Below are 24,477 nucleotides of genomic sequence, written 5' to 3'. Positions count from 1 at the left end.
AGCATATAGGACTTGGAGCCAGAAGACCACCGTGGTTTTATAGTCGTGGTTTTGTTGCAGAAACAATCTTTTTTATTTTTATTTTACCTAACATCGTCTGGAAAATAAAAGTCGTTCGCGTCACGAAGAAAAAATAAATTGGACATATTATGTATCTGTAGCAGTGGAGCCGATGCTGAAGTCTTATGCCGCGTTCACACCAAACGCGGCAAGCAAGTTTTTTTTTAATGTTCCGACGTATGTGGAATTTACACAACAAGTATAAAGCAGAACTAGTGGTTATTTCCATGGTGGATGGCGGAAACGGTAACAGTTTTTACGAAGATAAGCCAGACGCAGTTCCTGGAGGAGTCAGTGAAATTCACCGAGCTGTGTGCAGCTACGGATGGTGTTATGAACCCAAGCACGAGGGCGTTTGACGTTTTTGGGACTTCCACAACAAGTATAACGCAGAAATAATGGTTATTTCTTCCATGGTCAATATCGGAAATGATAGCTCTTTTCACGGAGATAAGCCACTCTACAAGCTCTACTTCTCTCTTGATTTATTCCCTCAGTAAACATTGTAAATATGAGTTTATGTCTCAATCTCTAGTTTCAAGTCTTCTTCAATACAGCACAATGTTCATTTAGTAAATGATGGTCCATTTAGAGTCAAACAGACCATAAAGCAGAATATGCTGTCCCCACTGGGGTTAATAAAGTCCTCCGTCTAGCTGTCCATATCATCCCTTATAAAAGCCCAATGAGCTAATTGAAATGTCACCAGGGGTTGTGGTAGACTTGTATTTATTGAATATTCATGGCCACCTGGCTGATCTGAAGCCAGCAGGAGGAATAGCTGCGAGCGCATGGGAGGGCTTTTAATATTCTCTTCCCATGTTCCCATCTTCTTAAAATTGTTATTTTTCACAAATCGACTATCGCCGGGCGAAAAAGTGATGCATCCGTTTGTCTCCTGCTCAATTATAGTCATTTTCTTCATATTCATCAAAAACTCATTCATTTAAAACGTCCTTTTTTTTGGAAATAATATTTACAGCCGCTATGATTCTTGCAAGAATTAATATAAAAGCCTGTAAATCATTCGGTTCATAATTAAATGTTTACATTTGGGCATTCGGGAAGAGGTTGGGAGTAGACAAGGTTGTTATAAATAAAACAGGAATTACCCACAATAAGACAAAAGCTCAGTTTGTATTCTTGTTCGTGCACAAGCTCACAACTTTTGTAATTTATTTCTTTTTGTTTAAAACCTACATTTTACTAATTGTTTTGCAGCCAAATCAAAGTGTTGACAGGATATTCAACCCTTATTTCTTATTTTAAAAATATTTTTTTTGCAATGTACTCCTGATCATTGTTGAAGTAGCGCTGCTCTCATAAGCGGCTCACGCTCCCCAGGTATGCTCTTATTCTGTCAGGCGCCTTCCCTTTACTACCCCCACCCCCTCATATCTGTCAAAAACTTTCAGCACGTCTCCTCCTGCGACGTGAGATTCAGACACGTCTCTTGTCAGAGTGAGAGAGGTCAAAGGTCGTGCTGCAATGATGTTGTCAAACCAGATAGATGTAATTGAATCCACAAAAGGACAGTGAACGTAATCGCGTTGACAGGAGCAGAGGAGGCTGATGAGACCCCGTAAAAGAATATAAACTCCAATATGTCAGAATAAAAACATTTTCTGTGATCGAAACAGTAGAAGGGAGACGATTGTTATTGTGTTCTGACAGAATAGTACAGCAATGGTACTTTTGATCAGCAGCCGTGAATTATGGTGTAATTGGATTGACATAGTTTTGACCACCCTGCTTTATGGACCATAACTTACTAAATGAACATCATGCTGTTTTGAAGAAGACTTGAAACTAGAGATTGAGACATAAACTCATGTTTACAATGTTTACTGATGGAATAAATCAAGAGAAGTAGAGTCATTTTCTAATAGACTTCTATACAACCAGAGGAGTTGCCCCCTGGTGGTCAGTAGAGATAATGCAGCTTTAACAAATGAAGCATATACTTCTATACAACCAGAGGAGTCTCCCCCTGGTGGACATTAGAGAGAATACAGGATTTAAGACACGAAGCACATAATCCTATACAACCAGAGAAGTTGCCTTTTGTGTAACGGCCCTTTAGAGATGTAATGAGGTCCCGTTCTCCTTGTACCACGTCTGTCACGGTCTGCATCATTGACACCGAGAATAAACTGTATTACAATAATGGTGCAACCATTTTATTCCAATTACACTGACAGTGATTAAGACTTTTTGTCTCACCCCGCGCACGCCGGCTTTACCCTGCATTGTCTTTGTGTTTCCGTCTCCACAACCCCGCGGTAATTGGTGGGCTTGTAATGCCCCCTCCACCCATCACTTCTATCTCCAGCAAATCTCTTCCAGCCGTTAAAAGGAAGGGCCGTGGACACTGAGCCGAATGACTCCAGCGGACATTTCAAAATAACTTCCCACTCAACACATGCAGGGAGGTCCGAAATGAATTGTTGAGCAACATACATCTTATTTAAGCTAATTGGAATACAACTATATTTATTTTTAATCCATGTTGTTTCGTATTCTTCTCGAACCCTTGAATCCTTGGCTTTTGTTTTCCTTCTTTCTTTTACGGAGCCTTCCAGCGAAAGCATTTCACGCAATTGAGTCTCTTGTGGGTTCGTCCTGAGCTGGCTCCTGAAATGTTTTCAGCGTTTGGTTGTGTTTCTTCTTTGCCTTTTCAGGGGGAACAGTTCAGCAGTTAATGCTGTTAGCATTTGGGGTATCACCTGGTAGCAGAATCAGCGTTCTTGGAGCTAGCGGGCGTTCTTGGAGCTAGCGGTCAGATTACTCTAGGGTAGGCGATGCTTGTTGGAATGGTCCTGGATACTTCCTGGATCTGGCTAAGAGCCACATCCTGATGCCAGGTGGAAAATGTTGCTTTTATGGGGCTCAAACCTGCAACTTTTCAGTCCGGCGTCGGTCCCACAACCCGTTGGAGCACCACGCAGGTTTGGCATGTTTGCATCACTGCAACCAAAAGACTTTGATGTGACAACCTGCTGTTCCACCTGCTGCCCTGGTTGTTGTTGTTTTTTTCACCAAATTACAGTACGCCAACGCCAACAAAAAACCTAATTAGTCAGTTTTTGATGAATAAACCCTATGTATCATCTAACCTCCGACAAAAAGACGCCAAACTGACAGCATGCACTTCCCACGAAACAAATTGTTGACTAAAATAACGTAAAAAAACAACAACACGTAATTAATGAAGCAATCAGCCTGCGCCAGCCGAGCCTCTCATTGACGCCCCGCTGTTGTATGAGATTTTAATAATGCTGTTTAATGACATGCTCCGCATTTGGCTGGCAAACACAGCTCCATATGTTGTTACAGCTGTGGGGGAGCCGGGACTCGACATGATCTACACAGCTTCAGAGCATGGCCCCTGCTGGGCTTTGTGTGTGTGTGTGTGTGTGTGTGTGTGTGTGTGTGTGTGTGTGTGTGTGTGTGTGTGTGTGTGTGTGTGTGTGGGGGCAGGAAGCACACTTGACTTGGCCCTGAAGAATATCTCTTTGACCGTTTTCCTTACTTTCCTTGCTGACGTATGCGTCCGTGCTGAAGCGAGAATACGGTCTATGTTGTGCTTGAGACGTGTTCTTTGAGTTCACTTCAAAGCAGGCGTTCCTTCGCCACATTTCATCTTTCTAGCGGTAATTAAGTGCCCAAAGTTTTACAAATATTTCATCCATCTCGGGTCAGATCCCAGAAGTGTCTTAAAACCTGCATTCTCTCTAATGTGCACCAGTGGGGGGGTGACTCTCCGCTGGTTGTATAGAAGTCTATATAAATTACTCTAGTTTCAACTCTTCTTCAATACAGTTTAATTACCAAGTTTGGTATGAAACGGAGCAAGCGTTTGGGAATAAACTACAATAATGGGTTTTTCACAAAATTCAAGATGGCGGAAAATATTCATAGGCGGACTTTATGGGTCCGAGAGGCTTTTTTGTAGAGCAGGTGGAGACGGGCATGTGTGAATTTTTTCAAGTCAAAAAAAAATTCTGGGCGTCGCCGGTCCAACTTGTAGGGGGCGCTAGAGAGACATTTTTTGGAACTTTTCTTTCCGGCTTTAATAGATGTCTATTTTCACCAGACCTGACAAACGTTCCAAATTTGGTGAGTTTTTTAATATGACAAGTCGCCCAAAAAGCAGTCCAATGTTCTAAAATAAGAATCATGAATAATAATAATAATCCCAGCAATTTCAATCGGGTCCTCTCGGGACTGACTACGTCAGTCGCTCGGACCCTAATTATAGAAAGAGAGATGTAATCATTTCCAAAATTCTAAACTGAAACATTGTGCGTTGAACACAGGTTCTGATTAAATCATCTTTTATCATTACTCACACAGACCGTGAGGAGATGTTCACTGACAAAAAGTGCATTGGAATAGAATACAAATTAAAATGAAGGCTAATAATAGACTTTTACTGAACTCTTACAGCCCTGTCCGTCAAAACGAGGAAGCCTGTAGTGCAGCGAGTGAAAGGTCTGGGAGGGTAACCTCATACAAACCATCGTATGAAGACACACTGTTGAAAAACAGTGTGTTGTTGTTTCGCTTTCATAGTAGTCGGCTTCGCTGCCCTCGCACAACCCTCCCTCTGTTCACTGCAGCAGCTGCCGAAAGCTGCATCAAAGACCAGCCGCTCACAGCCAAGCCTGTGATGGAGAGAGAGGGGTTTTATTTCATTTTTTTCTCTTTTTATCACCCTCTCTGATGGATCTTCACAGCGTTGAGGCCACGTGCCAAGCTGCCGCTCCATCATCAAACCCCATAAACTACTACACAGCTCCCAAGAGAGAGAGAGGGAGAGAGAGAGGGCAACATGAGAGAGCAGAAAATAAAAGATATGGAGGATAAAGAAAGAGGATAGAAGAGAGGAGATCTCTCTCTCTCTCTGCATTGCAGCACAACAGAGGGTGTGATTTATCCACCATTAGCAAATGAGCCCTAATTCACCCAGACAGCGGAGAACTCGCTCCCTTTAGTCTTTTGGTTCTTGACTCGCAGCCCAGGGCCACGAGCCACGAGCCAATGCTGCTCAGGAAGCTCCTTCTCCACCGAGAGGTCGCGACCGCAGTTCGATTCCCTTTCTGCGTTTCACCAGAGGTCATTACAAGGTGGGCTCACGTTACCCGGTGTTCACGGAGCTCATCAGCAAAAATGAGCATTCGTCAGAAAAATGGCTTCAGTTTCGTTCTGTAAAGTAACGCCAACGCTGTGCCTCAAAACCTGCATCCTCTCCCATGGCCATCAGGGGGCGACTCTTCTGGTTGTATAGAAGTCTATAGAAAATGACTCTACTTCTCTCTTTATTTATTCCCTCAGTAAACATTGTAAACATGAGTTTATGTCTCAATCTTTAGTTTTAAGTCTTCTTCAATACAGCATGCGTCACTAAGCACTGGACTGCTTAGTGACACACACACACACACACACACACACACACACACACACACACACACACACACGGTTTATCTGCCAACACACACGTCTGATGTGAGATGTTTCTGCGTTATCTTTCTCGTGTCAAAAAGGGAAATCTCAAGGGAAATGAAGATGTCAGCCACACACAGGTTGTCACCGAGTTCCTCCCTCTTGTTTCCCTTCATGAGTTTTCGGACACAAATTAATAATCTGTAATAACACGAACATCAAGTGTACGTCGCGAAAGCGCCATCGGTCTTGTGACAACTAGTGGAACTTGTGATAAATCCACGAATAAACAAACATAAACCTCTGCAAATAAATGTCTAACATATTGAACAATATGAAATAAATTAAAACTGAATTAAATAAATGTACATAATTAAAAAAATCAATAAACTAAGGGCGAGCCAATACAGTGAGAAATACTGAAAAAATAAATAAATAAACAAACAAAAGAAATGAACACATGAAAGTAATATTAGTTTCCTTGTTTTATTTATTTTAGTTTTGATCATTGCTATTTCTTAATTGTTCACTTTGATATTTAGACAGTACACATTCATTATTCATTAATGTATGTCTTATTTTGGCAATGTCTGTCCTAAAAAAAATACAAAATTGACTTGATTGACAGAAAGTAAACAGTTAAAAGCAATAACGTACCAAAACACAGAGGATTATAACCGAGAGCTCAGAAACAATAATCAAAAGGTCACTAAATGACATAAAGTCAATAGAAAGAGATGGAAAACTATTTTAAAGATGCTCCAGAAACGTTGTAACTCATTACCAGCTTACTGGAAGTCAATATTATTCCCAATTTTGTCAAGAATCAAAAGTAGTTTTTCTTGACTGGACTTGTGCAGAGTTTTAAGACGTTAACAATCATCTTTAAAAAACATATTAAACTTGTACGTTCCGTCACTGCAGCGGAGAGGAATCGAACCAAATTATTTTCCTCTAAGTCGCTTTTTTTCTTACTTTTGTACGTTTTAAATAAGAAGTCCAGAAGAGAACGTGGCAAATAACTATTCCTTATTGCAGCTAATTAACAAGCAACACTGTAACACAAGTTACTTCCTCTATTAATCACAAGTAGAAAAATATCACAAATCTTTCTTTTTCCTTTCTCCTCTTCTCCATCAATACCAATTTGTTACACTTCCTCTTCTTCTAAGCCTCATTACCTTCAACTTCCCATCCACTATCAATCACCGTCAGACACACACACACAGACACACACACACACACACACACACACACACACACACACACACACCTCGATGGTGAGTGAATGTGAGCGAGCAAGAAGAAGAGACAGGATCTAATTGTAAAGGGTAAACAAAAATGCAGTGAGCTGTCTTGTGCTTCATTACTTCCCATCACGGCTTCATCTCGTCTCCTCCCTCCTCTTCCTCCCTCCTCTTCCTCCCTCTTAAACGACGAGGGGGTTCAATGGCGTTTGACCGTGAAGCGAGATGAGGCTTGACACATCTGTGGGTTTTCTCACAGACACTCTGGAGGCTGAGAGAGTTCACTCCTGATCTAAAGAATAAGATCAATGACTGTAATCAATAACGCATGCATGGCGAACAGTAGACCTGATCGATGCACGTCCACCCAGACTAAACATGTCGCTGATAACTAATTCGTTCCAGGACTTCACTGAAGAAAAGTTACACCGTGCACGTCTTACATTTCTGTTTGCGTGCAGATTAGCGGTTAGCTTTATGCTAAACTAAGCTAAGCTAATCGCCTGTTGGTCAAGAGTCACCAAAAATGTGAATCTAGCCATTTAATTCTGTCGTAGTAGTAAAGTAATAAACTTGTTTAATGAATAAAAGTGCTTTACTGACAATCGACTGTCATAACTTTATTCATTCAGTATTAAAAAACGCGCTTGTTATTAGTGGGTTTTGTTAGCAAATACTTTAGCTTAGCATTACTCTTAACTTACCTTTTATTTACATAATTAATACAAAATTAATGTAATTGATATTATTTGTGCTTCCCATCAGTTTCTTCTGTAAACAAAGAATTATTCTCCATCATTCCTGTGTGGTTATTTAGTTCTGCGACACGCACACATATTGTAGTAGTAATAATAATAATAATAATAATAATAATAAGATTGTCTGGAATAAAAATTCAGATCAAGCTTCACTCGGATGATAATGATGCTGATTAGTCTCACCGTGGCCCAATTTGTTTCCATTAATTACAAACACGAATCACAGAAATGTGACAATGATTAAAAGTAGGCTTATCAATCTAGTAATTGATGAATCGGTTGATGTTTTCCAAAAAGCCATTTTGTTTAACTTTTCTTTGGCCCTCATCACGTTTATCTCTCTGCCGTTCATTCTGTCAGGTCGTCAGCAGCCAATCAACTCCGGCTCTGCCATTTAAGCGCAGCGCCTATATCTAGCGGTATCTCGTTATATTCCTGTCCATGATAATAATAAAAAAGCCGGCTTCGCTCATGAACCTCCGTGGGAGTTTATTTCCTACTTTGAAACGAGCTCCGTGTAAGAGTCAGAGAAGGTTGTAAGACTCAAGAGTCGTTAATTCCGCAATATTAAGGCTCCAGCGTCATCGGGACTTTTATCGCTACTTTTTAATAACGTTTTGGTGCGATGTACAGTGACGGGAACCATGACAACTACGCTCGTAACTGTACGTGCAATAAAAACTCTGCGACTGAATAAAACTTTATCAGTACACCTGTTCAACGAGCATAAACAATGTGGGGACATTATGCACGTTGCAGGTTTAATCTTTCCTTTGTAGTGGCTTTGTCCTGGTGGTGACATAATCTTCCTCATGCTTTTATCTCTTTTTGAAGTGAACTCATTGTTGTTTTCCAGAGTGTGTGTTTATTAAGAAAATGCTGCTTCATGTGAGTGGACCTTTAAATGCTTCTAGCATTCATAAAACTTTGAGACATCAGCCTCACAGTCGCTCTGTGCGACGTTAAAACCCTTCCCCCTGATGCTCTTTAACGATAACATCCTCTGTGGCTGATCCTGTCTTACCCTGCTGCTGCTGCCCTTTCCACGGCCCGTTCACCGGCTGGCCCTCACCCTCCGGATGATCGCATCTTATCCCTCGGGGAGGAGAAAGGCCCGGATATTTAGTGGAAGGATTTTTGCTTTCTAAACCGCTGCAGCACGCCTTAAGTATCGAATATAATTGAAAAGAAAAAATGCCTTTTTATAATGCTAATAACAGTGTTGTTTGGGAGGGTTTTAATGAGTCCTCAGATGTAGCGTCTCAATTCATGGAGAGAACCTTAACATGAGCTCTTTGCTCCTCAGAGAGATTTAAACTTTGCAACGATCTCAAATGATTGACGAAAAAGTCCCGACCGTATATGTTCCTCAAGTGTGTGCAGCATAAATCCAGAATAAAATGTATGAAGAGGGACTTCTGCGTCGACTAGCTCGGGATAAAGGCGGACTATCTAGGGCATACGGAGCTTTAGCTCCAATCAGTAAGCCAGAGCGCTGGCGCCAGACCCACAGGAAACCAGTGACGCAACTAAACTTTCACTAGACCCAAAAAAATATATATTCCTACATAAACGTAACAGATAATCTGTAATGCACCTTATGCAATAAAATACTAATGTTGGGTATTATTTTGTTCTCTTTTTTTTGCTCACACATCACAGAGCAAAAACATTAAACTCTGCCCTGCACACATCATAAAACAGTCTCATCAGGATTCTAAAAATGTGATCTCATTAAGTTCATTTCCTTGCCAAATTAATTACTTTCATCTTCTCAGAGGAGATGTTTGTAGCCAGCCGAAGAGAGGAATAGAGGGGGGTCTCTCATTCTCCGTTAGACCGAACTGTACGGCGGCCAAGCGTTGTTGGGCCGGGTCTCAGCAAAGCCTCCTGGGTAATAGGGTTTGAAGTAAAGGCTCATTATCTCGCTTCCCTCTGACCGGCTAAAACACACCGCAGGCCTTCTGGGTAACACAGACCGGGTCAAGATGTGTGTGGGCTCAAGTGAGCTGGAGTCCAATTTTATTCTAATATTTTAAATATAAAAAATGTATTATAATTTTAAGAGCATATTAAATTAAAGTTTGACACAAAAGCTTTTCTCCGAGGTGCATTCAGTTGCACTGTCCAAATTAAATGCACAAATGTTTCGATAAGATACAGTAATAAAGCCAAAATTGAACTGCCTAGTTATCAGACTATTCCATTTAAATTCTTGGACCTTAAAAAGAAAATCCCAGTGAATTAATTCAGAGCTTCAGATTCAATAGCCATTTGATTTGCATGTTCATTTATTAAATGATGGTATTTTTAGAGTTAAAAAGTTAAAAGTCTTTGTCGTTTACAGTGTTTTCAGATTGTTTAAATCAATTGTAACATATTTGGTTGACTAAAAGTGCTTTATTTGTTATACGGATGTGCAATTGTGCAAAAATGTGGACTAACTAGGTTAGCATATGTTTCTCCATGTGGTCGGCATGCACGTTAGCTAGCTAAGTCGTTAGCTGTTCTTAGCTTAGTTAACATCTAAATACTGTATACTATTAGGAACAGGTAAATAAAAAAATAACAAGGGAGACAAGGCAGCAGTCTTGCTTATTTTTATGTGTTACTAAATATGCCTTTGTAAGGCATATGAAAGTTCACCAAAACACCACCCACATCAAATTGAAATGTGCTTTTCATGGTTGTAACCCTTGGCAACGTTTTGGCTTTAAAATGCCATGCATAAAGAGATCACCCAGGTCAGAGGGAGTCAAGATAGAAGAATAATATATATATATATATATATATATATATATATATATATATATATATATATATATATATATATATATATTTGTCTGAATTTACTCTATTTATTGTCTGCAGACAGTGTACGTACAATGTAGGAGATCCAATTTCTTCTACAGTAAGCTCTCCTCCTCCCTCTGGAGCTCTGACTGCAGGTTCTGCTGGATCTGGGTCTGTCCATGGTGGACTGGTCTCTGCTGGATCTGGGTCTGTCCATGGTGGACTGGTCTCTGCTGGATCTGGGTCTGTCCATGGTGGACTGGTCTCTGCTGGATCTGGGTCTGTCCACGGAGCCAGATCCAAATGGGGGCAGAATTCTTCATCAGGAGCTCTTTCTCACTCTCCAAGTCCTCGTACTCCCATGACTCGATACCAAAGCCACTGATGTGACATAGCAAAAAAAAATGCAAAGCCTGGCCTTACAAGAGCATATAAGTCCATTTTACATGTTTATAACACAATTCAACCATAAATATTAACATAAACCATAAATATTACTCGAAGGACGCAAAAGTGATGAAAGCTCCCCAAGTTATGAAAATATAATTTTTTATATCTCTAGCTTGATGCCACACATGATTGCCGCACCTTTCTGGAACGCTTACGACCTACGGATTCCGTCAATTGCGTCAAAACCACTGTCAGACAAAGCCTCAGCAGGATATCAACCACGTAGATTTTCTTTTCAGGCCAAAAACTGAAATATTACTTACATATGGATTAAACGACTTGCTTGGTATGTATTGGTGCATCTGCTTGAGCAGAGCCCCTCTGTTGTGGAGCCAGAGGAGTCCAAGGTCCGGGAAGAAAGTAAGGGGATCTTTGCTTTCAGCAGACCTAAACCTACGGTTCACGAAATCTGCACTAAATGAATTACTAATATTTAACTTCACTTCATCAACGTCAAACTGTGCAGAGATACTGATAACACATAGTACTATTTTATAGTAGAAACAATGGATGATATGCATTACTAAAAAGAGAAAATACATCCTGGAAGTAAAAAAAAATCCTTTTCTTTCCTGTGTTCTATCATCAACCAATAAACCAGTAACACATATACTGCTATATGAACCTCTTAACTGGCCTCACAATTGTTTTCTGTATATTATACCTCTTGAAATTGTTCAAATAGCCCTTGTGGTTGAGGTGATATTCTGTATTTAGATGGGTATGCAAACCATTTGGAATCTTTGAGAAAAATGGCTGGGGGGCTAAACGAGTTAAGAAGAACTCTATAGAAACAGACCATCTTCTCTTTGATGGTCCGTTTACTGATGGTGGTCTATAGAGGACGAGGACTACACTGAGGTCTATAGAGGACCAGGACTACACTGAGGTCTATAGAGGACCAGGACTACACTGAGGTCTACAGAGGACCAGGACTACACTGAGGTCTATAGAGGACCAGGACTATACTGAGGTCTATAGAGGACCAGGACTACACTGAGGTCTATAGAGGACCAGGACTACACTGAGGTCTACAGAGGACCAGGACTACACTGAGGTCTATAGAGGACCAGGACTATACTGAGGTCTATAGAGGACCAGGACTATACTGAGGTCTATAGAGGACCAGGACTAGACTGAGGTCTGTAGAGGACCAGGACTACACTGAGGTCTGTAGAGGACCAGGACTACACTGAGGTCTGTAGAGGACCAGGACTACACTGAGGTCTGTAGAGGACCAGGACTACACTGAGGTCTATAGAGGACCAGGACTACACTGAGGTCTGTAGAGGACCAGGACTACACTGAGGTCTATAGAGGACCAGGACTACACTGAGGTCTATAGAGGACCAGGACTACACTGAGGTCTGTAGAGGACCAGGACTACACTGAGGTCTATAGAGGACCAGGACTACACTGAGGTCTGTAGAGGACCAGGACTACACTGAGACTGGCTCAGAACCAGATAAAACTTCCTCACAGCCACTTTAATTCAGTGGCCTTTTGATCGTTTGTTTTCTTTGATTTAATCGGACAAATGGCCACTACATAGTGTATAAATATCACCTGTAACATGTTGATGTTAATTTACAGTGAAGTTCTAACAGTAACCTACTGTATTGTGCTAATACTGTATAATGCTGTAAAAGCAACACATTCTGGGAGTCAAAACGCTTGCTTCCATGATCCTAACGTCAAGTGTTTCTTTTCACAGTAATTTACTGCGTACCGCTGAGAATCTTGGGAAAGTAACGTTTATTCATTTTGAAGCTCACATAAATACTAAATGTTCTCACTTTTTTTATGTATACACCAAGATTTCACAAAATGTTTGGTCATGGAAATTTGCTTTAAAGTCATGGAAAAGTCATGGAAATCCATTGGTCAAAATGTGTATGAACCCTGTCACTCTCCAAAAGTCCATTTGTTCAAAAAGTTCATGTCCACAAACACCTCTACTGCCTCCCAGTGGCAGGATGGAGTATCACTTCACTCAGCACTAATGTGTTGCTCCTCTTCCTTTCATCTTTAGTATTCATTCATTCATATAGTGTTGAATACAATATTACCACCAATGTGTCTCATGAGATAGTCTATGGAGCTAAATCCAGGTCATATGTTTTGTTCATTTGAAAAAAGATTTGAACCTGAAAAATTAAGTTTTGTTGTTGAACTTTTAAAAATAATATATTTTTTCAGTTTTCAGTAACAGATTTTAGCAATAAACTATGCCAGGTTGTGTCGTTCAAAAACTACACTATAATATCTGACGTTTCGCACCACTGTGAACACAGCGTGTCCCTGCGATGCTGTCCGGTGAAATGAACTGGTTTTGAATTAACTGGTTTATTATTTTTGCGTGAGGCAGATGTTCTGCTGAGACTATAAACAGATCTCGCATTAATCGGCGTTGCTTTCTTACAACTTGAATTGAACAGGTCTAATTTTGTTTTCAGCTGAAGTCTCTTCATCTTCTTCTTCAGTGTTGTATTCTTCATCTTTATCTTCTCCCTCTTACGTGCCGATGGACTGAATATATTTACTACATTTATTTAAATGTATTATTACTATATTACATATTATGTTACTACATATGGAAAGTACATACACCGTTGCACTATTGTTTTGTTAGTTCATTCAATATTATTCTCTTCTATTTTTTAAAATATATTATGCATTTTTCTATGTAATATTGCTTTACTTTGCGGTATTTGATGAAGTAAAAATCAATCATACTATTTTTTCTATTTTATTGCTTACCCGTATGTATAAAAAATGTCCCCTTGCAGGATTAATAAAGTATCTATCTATCTATCTATCTATCTATCTATCTATCTATCTATCTATCTTTCTTTTGCTCAAGTTTTAAGGTTTTTTATAAGGTTGTAAGAGTGTTTTTGCCTGTTTGCTGGGTATCTACTTCCTGCCCAGTGTCTGCGAATGATCACGTGATATGTGTTTTTGTTTTTAAAACGCCATGCAGCCTTATTATGTCTAGAAATTCAACAAACCTCCTACAGGGTACCTTTAGACACACACAATGAATACTTCACATACAAAAATGAATATCCACGTGAAAAAAACTAAACAAAAAAACCCCGGAAAAACAAACCGGGCAGCTGCTTCCGGTTCCCCCGCCTCCTGGAAGTCAGCTGTCGCTGGGTTGTTTGCAAACAGTCCCGGCCCCTCCAGCTCCCGGCCCACGATGGAGGAAAACGTCGACAGCGAAATCATTGAGCACCACATCGAGGAGGAGGAGGAGGAGGAGGAGAGGAAGATGGGCGCGAGGAGCCACGCAGCCTCCTCCTCCTCGTTCCTGGGCAGCGTCACCCCGTCCGACCGGGAGGGCCACAGCGGCACCCAGTCCTCCCACAGACTGCTGGCCTACAGCGACGCGCTCATCTCCATCATCGCCACCGTCATGGTGAGAGACCTTGATCACCTGATCGATCACGTGATTACTCCTCGAGTTCAGGAAATGTATCATGCAGAAGTGGAGTGGGAAACAAACCCTAGTACTATTCAAATTATACTGCTTAATACTTCTGTTTCACTTTTTTGTATTAAATACACTTTGTATTGCATTTAAAAGACACCTGGTTCATGGGTTGGTTCACTTGTAGGAATCAAAAAGAGACACAAGTATTTTAATTTGAGCAGCCAGTCAGAACCATTTAATGCCACGTGCGTTGCACATACAATGAATTTGACTTGGTGAACGATAAATATCAATAAACAAAAAACAGTCCAATAACATAAGACATCATTTAAAAATAGATAACATGTACAATAGAAACATGGTAAACAAACAAATAACAGTACTTTAAAACAAGTGTATTGTCAAAGTGGCAAGTGTATTTTAACAGTGTGGAACAGGGACACATTTTCCTGGGGATTTAAATGACAGCCAGTGGGGGAATATAGTCCCCTTATATCAGAGAGGAGGCAGAAGGCTCTAACCATCTAGATTGATGAATAGCAATAAACAGTCAAAAGATGAGATGTGATTTTGGGGTGTACTTTCCCTTTAACAAACAGAGAACAGACTCACTGGTCAGTTTGAAGTCAGATTTGTTTCTCCAGATGTTTAGTATCACCTGTCTTCCTTTTATTCACAGATATTACCCGTCGCCCACACGAAGATGGAGAATAATGAGGTAAAAACTGACAGAACGTCATTATTTTAATCCTATAAATCTCACGAGAGCTATAAAAAGTTTTTGATGTGACAATAACAGGAGACGTGTTATACACGTGTTATAAATGTGTTATAAACGTGTTATAAATGTGTGTGTCTGCAGGAGTTGAGGGAGAGCGTTCAGCTTCTGCTCACAACAAAGATAGCTGTTTACTTAATGACGTTCCTGATTGTGACTGTTGCATGGGGTGCTCATATCAGGCGAGTTATTCATATTACCACTGCTATTATTATTATTATTATTATTATTATTATGTATTATATAGTAAGTCACCACATGCTTATTCTCTGTGTTGAATTTCTCAGGTTATTTCAAGTCATTGTGCGTATAGACGATTGCCTCGCGCTGCTGAACCTCGTGAGTATCGCTGTGTTTTAATAACACAGCATCTTAAAAAAACAAAAAATGTGTTGATTGAATTCTTCCTCCCAGTAACAATCTTGTATGTGATGGAACATTGTTCAGTCTCGTCCCTGTGAAGTTCATTTATCTTCTCTCTGATTCACACTTGATATAATTTGGTTAGCTTGTTGTTTTTGAAGGTCATGCAGTATGTTTTGCATAAATCTGTACAAATCAGTAACTGATTTCCTGCACAATTAAATCAGATTTAATACATCATTTCAATGTTCCTGCTCAGTGAAAAATAGTCTCATTTTCAGTGCTGTTGAACTTAAAATAGAATCATACCGTACAGTGCATTCAAACTATAAATCACCTTTTGAATGCTACACAACGTTTGTTTTTTATTATTTATGCACAGTTATAAAGATCCGGCTACACTAATATTATTAGTATTATGCAAAGTCCACATTTATAAAAAATGTATATAATATATTATATCTAACGACACATTCTGCTTCAATCCATAATTATTGGCGTTCCGCCTTTCAAACACAATGCGATGTTTGCAACCTGTATTAAAGAAGCATCACAAATTCCAGTTATACAACCACAATAACAAAACAAAAACATTCCCATTATATTTATGGTGAAATGTAAGGAAAGACATTCAAATCTTCAAGAGAAAGACTTTGTAAAGAAACGGCATCGGGTTCAGCTCTGACTTTAAGTATTTTACTTGTGAATGAAACCTAGCTTTGAGCGTTTCCTTCTTCCTCGTGTGACGCTCTGCTTCCGCTTCTTCTGCAGGCCTGCATGATGCTGATCACCTTTCTCCCGTACACCGTGAGTTTTTAACGTTATCGGATCAGTCGCGCACAGTTTACACAAAATAAACGTCCGTCCGGCCGACGTCATTGGAGCTCTCTTGTCTCCGCAGTTCTCTCTGATGGCGGCCTTCCCCGAGAACATCCTCGGGATCCTACTCTTCTGCGGCTGCGTGATGGTGATGGGCGTCCTCCAGGTGAGCCGGTCCACCTGTTTGATACCAGTCACACACCTGGAAGTCGCTTCTATTGTCGCTTCTCTTTCTTCTTCGAGTGGAAGTACTGAACTTCGGTGCCACGCCTTGTTTCCGCAGTCGGTGATCGTGTTGTACGCCTTCAGCCGTCCCTTCCTGCTCGACGAGCAGATCCAGATCTCCGAGAACCAAACCTTCTACAAGCACCACATCCTCAAAGTCATCATGCGGGTTCCCCTCATGTGCTTCTTCGCCAGCATCTTCTCCTTCATCTTCTTCCAGCTGGTATGTTGGACGATTCATTCAAACGAACCGATCCAGATTTGTTTTTTTGGTGGTCTGCGATCTCACAAAACACAACTCACAAATTGATGACGATGCAAATTCTGACAATTTCACACGAATGTCCAAAAGGATCAAATAAGGAAGTGATATTTTTGGACAGCGTTAAAGAGTAACCTGGTTGTCAGAGGCAGGTTTAAAGTTTAAAGACGATTGGACGGTTTGACGTCGTCTGCTTTGAGGCCTCTGTTTGTGTTATGTTTTCAGTCTTTTATTAAAGATGAATAATCAGGGTTCATACTCTCATGGAAAACCTGGAACAGTCATGGCATTTTAAAATGGTTATTTCCAGGCCTGGAAAAGTCATGTAAATGTGTTATATTTAGATGTTCATGTCGTTCATTTACCCTGAGTTTGAAATAATGAATATGCTTTTAAAAGAAAGACGCTGAAAATATAAGCAGGCATACATACAGGCATCTATATAAATGTTTATTCCTTTAATCAAACTATTGTCTCATTCATTTGTGTCATTTAAGGTTTACTGTATGGTTTGTATTCTCATTGTTAGTTTAAGTACTACATTTACTCACTTTTTCACAAAATTGTTTGGTCATGGAAATTTGGTTTAAAGTCTTGGAAAAGTCTTTGGTCAAAATGTGTGTGAACCCTGATAATTCTTTGATTAACGATGTAAATCTCTTTATTTCCTCTCTCAGTCCTACGTGCTGCTGGCGATCGTCATCTTCCTGCCGTACATCTCCCAGTTGTTGAAGTGGTGTCGCAGCAAAGCGATCGGTGAGAACCAGATTTTAGGCCGACGTGTCGGGGAAACGTATGAAATATGGACTGTCAATAAGAAGTGGGCGTAGTCATGGTGACGTCACCCGTTGGTTTGTGGGCCGATGTTTTGAAGCCTTGAGTTTGGCGATCAGGCCGTGACCATCTTGGCTTTTTTTTTTTAGCAACCAATGAACGGAGGAGTGACTCAGCGACCTGGTAATCACAGTAAGCCCCGCCCCTAAAGCATCCCCTGCTTTATGGTCTGTTTGACTCTCAATGGACCACCATTTACTAAATGAACATCATGCTGTATTGAAGAAGACTTGAAACTAGAGATTGAGACATAAACTCATGTTTACTGAGTTGCCCCCTGGTGGTCAGTAGAGAGACTGCAGCTTTAAAGACAACGCATCGGCTCTTCAGCTCCATGTAAATGGTAAATGGACCCGTACTTGTATAGCGCCTTTCTAGTCTTCCGACCACTCAAAGCGCTTTAGCACTACATGACATCATTCACCCACTGATGATAGGAGCACCATGCAAGGTGCCACATCAGGATTATCAATCATTCTTACACCGTAGGCGCAGCTACGGGAGACATTTAGGGTTAAGTGTCTTGCTCAAGGACACATTGACATGGGCTAGCGGAGCCGGGGACCGAACCGCCGATCCTCTGATTGAAGGACGACCCTGCTCACCACATTGTGCGTCACATTTTCAAACCACATCTTGTCCACTTCAGGTCCAGTGCAGGAGAGTCCAGACTCCATGTTGTTTTACACCCACCTGCCCAACGAGCCCCTCAGCAAGGACCGGGTGGAGGCCTTCAGCGACGGAGTGTTTGCCATCGTAGCGACGCTTCTCATCCTGGACATTTGGTGCGTTTCACTTTATTTCCTTGACAGTACAACCGCAGGTGAGACTAAAAACACAAAGCTGTGCAGGAGATCCCACGATCACTATTATTCATGTTGCCTTATAAAGAAAACCTTGGGCTTCATATGCATCTTCTGCACATGTTGCATTTACTGTATAAAATGAGTATATATATATACATACATACATACACTCATTTTTATAGCTGCTTAGAAATAGTCAGAAGGTCAAAACACCTGATTAGCTTCGTACAAATACAATAAATCCAAACTTAATTTAACACATGTAATAGTGTGCTTTAAATAAAACCCCTCTCCTCTCCGGCTCCTTCCCGCTAGCGAGGACAACGTCCCCGACCCGGCCGTCGTGCAGAGGCAGTTCGGCGGCAGCCTGGTGGCGGCTCTGCAGGCCTACGGCCCGGAGTACCTCGCCTACTTCGGTTCCTTCGCCACCGTCGGCCTCCTCTGGTTCGTGCACCACTCGCTCTTCCTCCACGTCACCAAGACGACGCGCTTCATGGGCCTGCTGAACACCTTCTCCCTGGCGTTCGTCGGCGGTCTGCCTCTGGCCTACCAGCTGACGCACGAATTCCCGCCCGACTCCCGCAACGAGCTGGAGGCCATCCAGATCAGCTGCGTGATCATTTTCTTCGCCGGCATCTTCCAGTTCACCATCTGGGTGGTGGCGCTGCACAACGAGCAGGAAACGCTGCACCCGTACGTGCGCTACGGCGGTCGCGAGCACATATTCATGCTCGCCAAGCTGTCCCTGTACCCCTGCGTGGCTCTGGTCACATTTTTCCTGACGTGCATTTTGAGTAAATTCAGTGCTCCGATCTTCCACCTGATGGAGATCACGGTGCCGTTCGCCTTTCTGGTGTTGAGGCTGTTTGTGCGCGTCGGGCTCGCGTTGCTCCGGCCGGTCTTCTGTCCCGACCGGCCCGACCAGAGGGGCGCCGTGGAGGAGGCCGACGACGACGAGACCAGAGTGCCGTTCAACGCTTTGCTCACCTAGCTAGCTGGAGCGGGACGCGGCGACGGAAGCAAAGCGACAGAGCGGCGAGGCGTTGCTGCTAAAACGCTCGGCCTCCAGAAAGAGTTACCGTCAGCGACGGGATTAGGAATCACGTGAAGAAGAAGAGCAGATCAATCGGTGGAGACTTCACATGCTGAGGGCGAAGTACGGGACAGAGAGTAGAGAGAGCAGCACACCGACAGCCACCGCCCGTCCATTCATTCATTTATACTTAAAAACGACAACTTGAATATACTTTTGATTAGCAAATAATCAACAATCATCTTCAGGCACTCAAAGGGTTGAAATGACCCACTTTACTCGCATGTCAGGAAGTAGCAACAATTTGAACTATTTCCTGTTTTCAGGTGTGGCTTTGATTCCTGTGAGTTAGCTCGTCAGTTAGCAGATTATTTTAACAGGAAAAACAGGCTTTAAAAAAAATCTAAAAAGAAAAACAGTTCAGTTTCTGTGTGAGATGACGGTCCGTCCAGCTGGTTTGGTTTTCATTCTGCCTTTATTTGCTTAAGATGTTCAGACATGTTGCAGAAAAGGAAATACTCGAGCCGAAGTATTTAAATACTTTGTGTATGAGGAGGAAGGTTTGGTTGCCTCAAGCTTGTCTCCTTTCAGACTGACAGGGTTCAAGTCTGTAGCGTTGCACTTTAAAAACATTATAGCAAACGGGTACGGCCATTAAATTGCAGCTTGCACTGTTTTTAAATATTTTGATTCAGATACGTCCTTCAGATCGCCCTGAGAGAGAGAGATGGGGAGTCTGAGTGTCTAAATTGTTTCACAGGTTCAAGGATAATCTTTCTATGTTCCTAAAAAACATTTAGTTCATCTGTGAAACAGGTTTTGGGAGGTGAACTTTTATTATTGTAATTCACATTTTGGCCACAAGAGGCTAAACTTGGTTTACTATGGTAACTTGCTAAAACTCAATAAAGTCACTGTGTGAAATGTAAACTGACCTGGAAGCGTTCAGAACATTAGTGGTGGGTTTCAACCTCTTGTGGCCGAAATAAGTATTACAACTGGGAAAGATTAATCTGGCAAAACATGTTTTCACCTGTAACCAAAGGAGAGGAAACAATTCAGATCAGATCTGGAAGATGTTTTTTACACATTTTTCCCTCAGTAATTCTTTTGGTGCATCGTCACTGTAATGTGATCTTAACCTATTTATGTCACAATGCTTTGTTTTCTATTTCTACCGTTATCTTTTAATGGGACCACTGCATTTGAATTATCACCAAAATGTAATGTTTAAAAGTAGAAAGAGGGCAGATTGTGCATGGCTGTTGATTTTAGTTTCAGTGATAATGATTCCAGTCTTTTAAAAAGTAACGTCAACTTACTGTTATTACATAATATTAAAATCCGAATGGATCATTTTATTGTTTTATATATATTTCTATGGAGAGGTTTGTAAAATCAGGGGAAGTCCATTTCTCCACTGTTGTTAAATTCCCAAGTGTGTGTGTGTGTGTGTGTGTGTGTGTGTGTGTGTGTGTGTGTGTGTGTGTGTGTGTGTGTGTGTGTGTGTGTTCCAATCTGAGACGCACTTTAATGGAAACCTGTCAGGTGATAGAGAAGGTTGCACAAAAGACATATTTGCTGGCATTTAAAAAAAATATTGTTTGTCACATTTTTATTCTGTTGTATCAGTTAACAGCAGCTTCATTTAGAAGCAAATGCATTATTATTATTATTTGTATCTACTGATCTGTAATCGGCTTTGGTTGATTTGAAAAGGAAAGAAAAAACACCAAGTATAACACATTTGTAATATGTATTATTTAACCCATATGTTCCCCATTATGAGACATTTAGCGTTGACACACAATTCTCATAACTCACAAACCGTCTTGTTGAGGCCAGAAGAGTCACACTCGTTTAGTTGTTGTCTGTTTTGTAACGCCGCATTTATCTTTCACATCTTTTTTTTATTTATCGATACATTTTTCATGTCAAATCAAAACTGCAGCTTTGTTTGGTGAATAAATCTGAAGTTGTTCCTTCAATGTGAACGTGAATCCTCCGTCTCGTCATTAGGAAACGTCGTGAACAGGAAGAGTAGACACGATTTTAAAGAAAAGAAAACTTTATTCACCTCCGTACAGTAAACGGCTTCACAATATCCCTAGAAGATATTAATATGTGGTTTATACATGATCTGTACTGCCCCTTTAATAACAAAATACTTCCTCAGTATCACTCGGCGTCTTATTCACTCCAAAAGCTATCGATTTTCATTGGAAAACATTTCTGCTCAAAGCAAATCAAATATACACAAAATGATAAATTAAAAAGACAAGCGACCAAACATCTGACATTTGCAAATAAAACATTTCTTTCCTGTCGACGTGTTTTACCTTCACAACGAGTACAAATATAAATTAGTCCACAACAACTTTGATCTATTTCTGTAAATCTGTGGAGTCTCAAGTGGGCCAATGGAATAATACACTTCTTAATAATTATTAATCATAAATACTAATAATATTTATAATTCATAATTAATATTGTCCATTTAGAAAAAAATACATTTAGACGTATTTTCAAACTACGTCAAATAATACTTTTGTTCTCCTGTTTGCATTTTTATCTTTTCACTCGAGCTGAAACAATAAGTGGACATCAATAATCTGTTAATCGAGTCATTTATCCATCAAAACCTCCTCGAGTGTAAACATTTAAATTAAATGTAGTGTTCAATACATGAAAATTAAAGAATGAAAGCAGAAAAATAATTACCAGTTAAATAGTCAAATGTTTCTTAAGTTTGAATCACAACGACTTTAGATAATTGTCCATGTTTTGGAATAATTTAAATGTAAACTTGTTAAACCACACAAAGTGTTTTAATGTGTTCATTGACAGTGATTCATCCGCCAATAACAGCTGAATTATTCCAGTGGCACACTTAAGACTACACATAAAACAACTGTATATGTATGTGTGTTTGTTGTGTAGTTATAGATCATACAGTGCAATACAGCTGGTCCCAGAAATCCACCCAGCAAAAAAAAAAAAAACTAAAAATATACGTCTACGAGGAAAACATGGAGAACAAACCGGACAAATAAATGATAACATTGTCTTCGTCCAACGCGTGAGGGGTCTGGGCCCCGGCGCTCGGTGCAACAACAGAAGGAGATCAGTGTTAGTTAGTCAGTGCTTTGGTAAACGCCCCCGGTCCGCTGCCTCGTAACGCCGATATAATCTCCGTCACACCGGCGGTGATCATGTGATTAACCATGACTGCCACAAGGGGGTTTCCACATTCTGAGGATTCACAACGGCAACTTGCATACGATATTGCTCATAGAACTGCCGCCCATCAGATACTTGTACTACACTGTGCACACATTGCACAGTGTATATATGTATATAGGCTGGAACACGTTGATAACAACTCATAAAGCAAACTACATTCAAAACATAATAATTTAACAGTGACGCATAAGAAGACTTTAAAATAGCAAGATTTCTCTCTCTTAAACAGTTTCACAAACATCGAGTCAGAGGATGCGGGAACCTTTGGAGTAGTTTGACCGTCTAACCGCTACAGTGCAACTGAAATCATTGGTTAACTTGATGAAGGAAGCAGTCTTCTTTTCGTTTTAAAGGAATAGTTCACCATTTTGGGAAATGTGTTCCTCTGTCTGAGAGTTGGATCGTGTTTGTACGTGAGGTTCTTTAACATCTTGTTTGGTTCAGCCGAATACAAACAACAATGTAAAAAACTAGCGCTGCTTTTTATCCATGCAGACTGACTTTTAACCAAGAAACGTATGAGCACATTTCTGGCAAATATTAAAGATTTAAAGTGCTGCTTCTGCACGATTCTTTTACAGATCTGTCGATTAAATCGACTCATCGATTAGTCGACAACATGTTAGTCAACTAAGAATTTCTTTGGTCGAGGACTTCTCTAGAAAAAAAACTAACTTTCCACGACGGCATGGTAGTGTCATTGCAGGTAAAACAATAAATATATTAACGAGTTATATTCAGAAAAGAACTAACAAAAATATTAATTTCATAATTTGTTTTCTTCATAATCTCATAATAAATCAAATTCTTCAGATGTAGGACTTTATAAACTAAAAGAATATATATTATTATTACATAAAAACAAATTTGTTTATATATGTTTTTGTATATACGCTACTTTAATCTCAGTGAATATTGGGTTTTCTTCCCTCAATAATTAACAATTTTAATCTTGGAATTATTACATTTCCCCTGAATTACCCTCTCCCTTGTGATTTAAAAGAAATATGTTGGAGTTTTTTACGCAATTGTAGCTTTAAGCTCGACCGCCACATTCATTTTCCTCCACAACCGATTACCTGTCATTGATGTTGCGCAAATAATTCAACTGTCGAGAAGAATGGACGATAAGAGACATTTACGTCCCTGAATTACCGGAGTTACGTCATTTTACCGGGATTTATCAATCCCAGACGGAAAGGACAGCGGTACCAGGTGAGAAATATAAAATATGTATTAAAATAAAGATTTGGTTTTTGAGATTCCAAATCTTTACGCTTTCCCCCTCCCATCCATCCTCTGAACTAACTCCCGGCAAGAAGAAGCATCTTTTCCAAAAGTCAAAGTATTCCTTTAGATTCTTGAAGTCCAGCAGCAACACGCTCTTCACCAGCGGCCTCACGTCTACATCCCTAACCTCGTAAAAATCTAAAGTGTTCATGCTAAAGGCAAACTACAAAGGAGTTACGTCTCTATTTTTGCATATCATTTCTCATAGCAGCCCCAGTAGCTCACACAAGTAGTTATATTAAGTATTTGCTCAGCTAAATATGTTCAGTATATTTCTGTACAATACATCAACTCGAGTGCCGACGCTCTAGTTTACATGCCTACAGTCGACCTGCGCCGACTTGTGCCAGTTATTTTAGATTCAGACAGAAGCCTAAAAGCTAAAAAGCTCCACGCTGTGGAAGAGGAGAATAAACATGAACATGGCTTTGTTGAGCAGAAGCCCAACACAGGACTCGCGTACATGCTACACGTTTCATGATGCAGTGAGGTTAGGACCGTTAAATAGAAGCATAGTATAGAAAACAGTGTCTACAGTGTTGGGACGACCCCGCTGTGCTGCATCCTTGCTTCGCCCCCAGAGAGACAAACCTCAACAGTCTGGTTTGCGGTAGCTCCAGTCCTCTTGCGCA

The 24,477-nt window shown here is 40.6% G+C and overlaps 1 protein-coding gene across 1 annotated transcript; it reads left to right on the top strand.

The window, feature by feature from the left end:
• Positions 1–13,958: 13,958 nt before the first annotated feature.
• On the top strand, positions 13,959–19,270 carry tmem175 (transmembrane protein 175; the record flags this gene model as incomplete). The annotated part of the gene is made up of 10 exons (XM_079222965.1): positions 13,959–14,177; positions 14,872–14,910; positions 15,055–15,152; positions 15,258–15,309; positions 16,105–16,140; positions 16,235–16,318; positions 16,436–16,600; positions 17,317–17,395; positions 18,123–18,258; positions 18,595–19,270. The coding sequence occupies 10 exons, from the start codon at positions 13,959–13,961 to the stop codon at positions 19,268–19,270; spliced, it is 1,584 nt and encodes a 527-aa protein (XP_079079091.1).
• Between the last annotated feature and the right edge of the window lie 5,207 nt (positions 19,271–24,477).

Source organism: Taurulus bubalis (assembly GCF_910589615.1).
Source record: "Taurulus bubalis genome assembly, chromosome: 8".
Classification (NCBI taxonomy): Eukaryota; Metazoa; Chordata; class Actinopteri; order Perciformes; family Cottidae; genus Taurulus; species Taurulus bubalis.
The sequence above is the reverse complement of the archived record's forward strand: the minus strand, read 5'-3'. Positions and strand labels throughout refer to the sequence as shown.